Source organism: Lupinus angustifolius, chromosome LG17, assembly GCF_001865875.1.
Source record: "Lupinus angustifolius cultivar Tanjil chromosome LG17, LupAngTanjil_v1.0, whole genome shotgun sequence".
NCBI classification, from domain to species: Eukaryota; Viridiplantae; Streptophyta; class Magnoliopsida; order Fabales; family Fabaceae; genus Lupinus; species Lupinus angustifolius.
In genome coordinates, this window is record NC_032025.1 from 11,502,744 (window position 1) to 11,509,263 (window position 6,520).

Below are 6,520 nucleotides of genomic sequence, written 5' to 3' on the forward strand. Positions count from 1 at the left end.
AGATTACACTTATTTTTCGTGCAAGGTAGTCAATGCAATAAAAATATAAAAATTAGGAGGTTTGTGTAGGTGTAAAGAAGTTATGGATGATTTGTATAATTTCACTAAAAATTAAAAGGTGTTAGGATAATTTACTCTATATAATATATGTCAAATTTTTAGAGTGTCAATTTTTTTACCATTTCACTTGCCAACCAATTTCTACAGAGAAGAGAACCACTTATTCTAGTTCTGTCATAAAAAGTCTATTCCATATTTTAGCCATTTATTCTAGAAAAATTGAATAATTTAGATTTATTAACTAATTTAAAGGATTAGATTTTCTTAAAATAATTAACATATAAAGTTAGTTTTTCACTTACTGTTGGCATATGTGGAGCTAGAGATGGCAAAATGGGCCGCCTGGCCCGTTTAGCCCGCCCACAAATGCCCGCAAAAATTTAAGCAGGTGCGGGCATGCCCGCTTTGATTAATGGACAAAATTCAATGCCCTGCCCATTTTAAAACGGGTTAACGGGCTTGCGGGCGGCCCGCGGGCATTGTTGAATAATTAAAAATAAATAAAAATTTATATAATAAATGAAATTAAATTAAATAAAGTAGTTGAATATAAAAAATTAACAATTTTTTTGATATTTTATATGAAGTTTAACAAATTACATTAGATTACAATATTTTTAAGAATTAAAAATCACATTACATCATAACTAATCTAAAATTTTCATACTTTTTTCCTTAAATTATGTTTATGGGCCGCCCGCATGCCCAACGGAAATGTCCGCAAACTTGGCAAGCAAAACGGGCCGGGCGAAACGGGCAAATGGACAAAAAATTTATGTCCTGCCTACACAAAAATGCAGGCTATACGAGCACGCCTGCAAGCAATGCCCGTTTTGCCATCTCTATGTGGAGCCCTCTCATTTGTATATTTGTGTATACTTATATACTTACTATATATAAATGTAAAATATGGTGTAACTTCTATCATGGTGTAATTTTCACTTCGTGTTTTACTCTTAATATTATTTAAGTTTTACAAAAAAAAACCATATAATTCTTAGTAACCATCACCAACACATTAATTAACCACATATCTCACCTTAAATTGAACATTATCATAAATACAAAAAATATAAAGTACACCAAACACAACAAATACATTCTAATTCTAAAAAATAAAATTTATACAAATTAAATACATAGTATTACACAATATTTATCAACAAACACTTATCTATACTATATATAAAGCCAAAATATGGTGTAACCACCACCATGATATAATTTATATATTCTTATTTTGTCCTTCAATTTTTTAATTTTAAAAAAAATATAATCCTATATAATGACATCAAGTATATTAATTATAGGTTGCATATTTTCTAATAATGACAAAAAAATATAATATAAAGTAAATATAATACAAAAAAACATTTTAATTCTACAAAATGAAATGTATAAAAATTAATTACTTAGTACTTTAAAATAAGAACGTGACCAACAGACACTCGACAAACACGAAAACGTGACCAGCAGACACGAAGTGTCTGTCGCATACTAGTATAGATAAGTATAGATAATAGACATATAATATTTCATATGTGAAATAAACTAAGCAATAAATATAATTGTAATAATTTACTTCTTTTGTTCAATTTGATTTGGATCTTTTCTAATTTCAACTTCACAAAAAAAGATCCCAATTGAACCCTAGCTCCTTCTCTCTCTTCTTCATATTAATTGCAGTAGGGTGCAAAGTATCGGAGAAACCCTCAAGCTCCAAACTTCGTTTCAAACCCAATTCGCAATCGATCTGAATCGAAATGGGTAAGAAGAAAAAGAGGGTTTCTTCGAAGGTATGGTGTTATTACTGCGATCGCGAATTCGATGATGAGAAGATATTGGTTCAGCATCAGAAAGCGAAGCACTTCAAGTGCCATGCCTGCCACAAGAAGCTTTCCACAGCTGGCGGCATGGCCATCCATGTTCTCCAGGTTCACAAGGAATCTGTCACCAAGTATGATAACCAAACCCTAATTCTCTTTCATTTGATTTGGTATATATTTTTGGGTGGTCTTCATTATTGGGTATGATGGATAATTTAGAGTTTATTATATTCAATTTTGTGGTTATTGTTATTGTTATTGTTATTGTTAGTTATTGTGTAGCTTATTACAATTCATTTGGGCAAAAAAATGTTTATGATTGTTTCCACTAGTTGTACTCATCTTATTGTTTTTTATATTATCATATTTGATTGGTTGGTTAGGTCACTTAGGTAGTTAATGTGTGCAAGTTTCCAAATCGTTTTGGGGAGAACAGAAAAAGGTTGATGTTTCTGTCTAGACTCAAGAGTAAATCTTCAACTTGGTCCATGACTTTTTGCAAAAACAAATTTTCGCGCCGATGAGCACATTGACCTATCCATGTGGCTGAGAGCCCTCACAGTCCAGGCACAACGACGCAATTATCAGGGGCGCGCTCTACCACTGAGCTAATAGCTCATTGTGCGGGATTCCCGCTGAATTTAGTCTCCATCTCTGACAAGTAGCAACAGTGTCTGAAATTTGTCCATTTAGTTAATTTGTTCATTCCAAAGTGGCAATGTTTTGCTTTGGATTTTTTAAAGGCTAAAAGGTTGTTTCAGTCAGGGCTTTGCCACATATATTTAACTGACCCACCCTAATGCTGGGGACTAAATTGCGTGTGGTCGCCGAAGTCAGGGGTAAATTTGTTTTGTTTTGTAATGTTGAGAACAAAATTGAGAGGTGATTTCAATTTCAAGGACCAAATTGATGCTTTATTCAATGTGTCTAGGATTTGTTCTCATGTTTTTTTTTTAAATTAACATATACTGGTATGCAAGAAGTTTATGAATGTCTTGGTTGTTGGTTATTTTCAATGCATATTTTACAACTTGATGCACAAATGAACTAATGTTTGTATGAGTCTGGTGATTGTGACATTTCTGCAAGTTATTGCCTTTCTGTCTATTGTTGTTGATATTTTGTTTATTATATTTTTTGTCAGGGTGCCCAATGCAAAACCTGGTAGAGAATCCACAGATATTGAAATATATGGAATGCAAGGGATTCCACCAGATGTCTTGGCTTCTCATTATGGAGAGGATGGTAATATTTTGTCAGATGGCTACTGTCTTGAGGATAAGAAACATATTCTTTTATGGACAGTTAATATTTGATACAACTTGTTAAATGCATAAATCCTGAATCATCCTGTTTTGCTATTTTCCCATCTCATTGAATTCACCCTTTATAAAATATATATTTTCTTCTGTTCAATCACATCTGAAATGTAAGGTGACTCTTGTTTTTGACATCCTTCTATTATATTGGCAGTGTTTTTGCATGACTTAAGATAAAATCATTAAAAAAAGATTGGTAGTGATGTTGAAAAGGTTGAGTTTCTCTCACAATCTTGTATTCAATGCAGATGACGAGGTTCCATCAAAGGCAGCCAAGGTGGATATCCCATCAACTCCACTTGTACGTGGAATGATGCCACCTCCTTTGGGTACAGGTTATCCTCCTCAACCACCTTTTGGCACAGTGCCACCAATGTATGTTTTTTAAAAAAATTGTCAATTTTAATTCTTGCATTTGTATTCATTTTCTGTTTTCCATGTTGTGAAATTGGTAAGTTGTTACTTTTTTCTTAAATTTTATGAGTGGCGGTGTGGCACAACATATGCTCATGTACTTTCCTTTGTGTAGTTATAATCCAGCTGTACCTGTTCCTCCGAATGGTTGGGCAGTTCCACCTCGACCTCACTCATGGTATCCACAACCTCCATCTGTTTCTATTCTTCCTCGTGCCCCATATCCACAGCAGCCATTATTTCCTGTGCAGAATGTGAGGCCACCATTACCAACAACTGTTCCTCCCGCACTCCAAACTCAGATTACTCCTCCTGGATTGCCTACATCTACAACTTCTGTCCCAGTTGTACAACCTTTGTTTCCAGTTGTTGGTAATAACAATACAACTCAAGGTTCATCATTTTCTGTTGCCCCTGTAGCTTCAAGTGTTCCCTCGATAACACCTGCACTGTCTATGAATGTCCTTGTTGATGCACATTTGAGTGCCATCTCTTCTCTGACAAATAACTACCAGGCTATAGGGGTTCCAGGTAATTTTTTTATTTTCCCCTTGAGCGATTATGACTGGTTTTATGAGACAATTACAGGAGTGTTTGATAAATTTGAAAATGCTTTTAACTGAAAAATTTAGTGTTTCTATCTTCTGGTTGATCTTTAGATGATTCTTCTGATTTTCACTGCCTTCTCACTTCGGTTTCTGATAGGTGAGGCAGCAAGTAACTCCCACTCTTATGCTTCTGGTCCAAATACTGGTGGTCCTTCAATTGGGCCTCCTCCAGTAATTGCAAACAAAGCTCCTGTTTCCCAGCCTGCGACTAATGAAGTCTACTTAGTTTGGGATGATGAGGCGATGTCCATGGTGAGTTATATTATTGAGAAAAATATAGTATGTTCCATTTCACTTCTATTGTTTCTTGGTTGGTAATGTTATGATGCTTGGTTACTGTAGGAGGAAAGAAGAATGTCTTTGCCAAAATATCAGGTGCATGATGAAAGTAGCCAGGTAAGTCATACTACCTCTGTAATGTATGGAGTTGCTTCACATCTAACCAGATGAGTAGGCTTTATGCTTCCTTTTTTCAGATTCAGTTGTTCATGCATTGTTTGCTATTTAATGAGGTACATCCTGTGTAAATTTGTTTCTAATAATTTTTCAAAATGAAACTGAATGGCAAAAAATATGATCCTTTTTATCCTCCTGACTGCAAGCTATGCCTTCAAATTTTGTGAGCATCAAAACAATCAAGTAGGTATTGTACTAATTTCTATTGATAGTTAACTGTAACCATTACCTAGTTTGTGAAGCTTGCTGCAAACAACCAACTTCGTGATCCTTCCTCCCAGCATTTGTAGGCCATAAATGAGTATGTATATATGATTTTTGTTGGGTTTGGTTATGCCAATGTTATTCCTTTTCCCTATGGTTCTAAAGTTTGGGGTTGGGGTGGAACATGATCTTATTACCCGACAGATTTTTGCCAATTTGTAGCATCATTACAATTTATTTTATGGAACAAGTGAATTCAGACTTGGCCCAGGTCAGCTTCTTTCGCAGAGTTTGGATCTCGTGCATAGGACCAGGCTCTAAAATATTTATTTGTAATTTGTGGTCTACGAGATTGATAGCTTATCATTATTATCTTGTTTATCTTTCAGATGAGCTCCATTGATGCAGCCATAGATAAGAGGATACTTGAAAGCAGGCTCGCAGGTCGTATGGCATTTTAGATAAAAACTTCACCCATATAGGCTTGTTGTCAAATTTCTTCATTGATCCATTGGATTTAAAGGGGACTTTTTTTACAAGCTTCTTTAGTTGTCTTGCTAGTAACCTTGTTTTTGGTGTGATTTTTGAAAGTGAGGCAAATGGGTAATGTGCTCAACCGTCATATACTTATTTGAACTAGAAAGGAGGTTGGAATTGAATTTGATATTATTATTCTTAGGAAGTTGCAGAACTTTGTTTATTTCTCTTTTTTCCTACCTTTAGGGCATGATATATCAGTATCATTTGTTGTAACCTGCATATCTTTTGTTTTAGTGGAAAAACAATAACATTTCTTGGTTCTTGATTATATGCTTTTGTTATTTGTTAACTTGTTGTTTTTATATGAAGGGTACAGTCATAAAGGGAAGAAAATAGACATGCCAATATAAAATGAAACATTCATGTGATTGATACACAGTCACACATTATTTACTTATCATAAGGTGAAGGGGTACTTTAGTTATACAAAAAAAACATGACAAGACTAAAAAATATTTCTACTAAAAAAGATTCGTTACTAATAAAAGCTGCATAGTTTCCAAGTGGTTTCTCGTTGGCATTGGGATATTGATGACAGCAACGTGATGCAGTAGTTACTGGATTGTACCTTTGTTGAAAACATTGGATAGTCCTCTAAAAGCACTATTTTTCAATTGTACATTTGAAGAGACAACCAATTTATAATAATTCTTTTTTAGAATAACAATTCAAAAGTGGTACACATCTGCTATTCTATAAGTTGTGTCATTGTATGTGTTATCAATTGTAATTGATCAAAAAATAATTAATTATTAATTTTTAACTTAAATATATTTTTTCAACTAATGACATATTATTGGCACATTAAAATCCGTTCTTGGGAGAATTTCTACTAGAAGGGAGGAGTTCTCATACCCAGATAAATGATTAAGGAGTTTTCCCTCCTCAAGGGGAATGTTTTAATAAGCTTTTATCGCGAAAACGAGAATAGCTCAAGTGAAATCTCTTATAAGACAGTAGATGTATTTCCAAAAAAAAAGCACTATGGTAGGATGTTTAACATGCACTAGGTTCAAATTCTAATTAAAATTTTGCAAAACATATGGTATTTTTCAAGCATGTCTACCTGGTCAATCGCTGATTAGTGTAAATG

The 6,520-nt window shown here is 34.0% G+C and overlaps 1 protein-coding gene across 3 annotated transcripts; it reads left to right on the forward strand.

Moving 5' to 3' along the window:
- On the forward strand, positions 1,653-5,695 carry LOC109331635 (protein SUPPRESSOR OF FRI 4-like). Of its 3 annotated transcripts, none has more exons than XM_019566264.1 (7): positions 1,653-2,017; positions 3,031-3,131; positions 3,454-3,580; positions 3,735-4,150; positions 4,325-4,479; positions 4,570-4,623; positions 5,277-5,695. In XM_019566264.1, the coding sequence occupies exons 1-7, from the start codon at positions 1,824-1,826 to the stop codon at positions 5,346-5,348; spliced, it is 1,119 nt and encodes a 372-aa protein (XP_019421809.1). In that variant the 5' UTR covers positions 1,653-1,823; the 3' UTR covers positions 5,349-5,695. The 3 variants fall into 3 exon arrangements, 1 of the variants encoding a protein (XP_019421809.1); XR_002105819.1 differs by having other exon boundaries at positions 1,654-2,017; positions 4,570-5,158; XR_002105818.1 differs by having other exon boundaries at positions 1,654-2,017; positions 4,570-4,915; positions 4,965-5,695.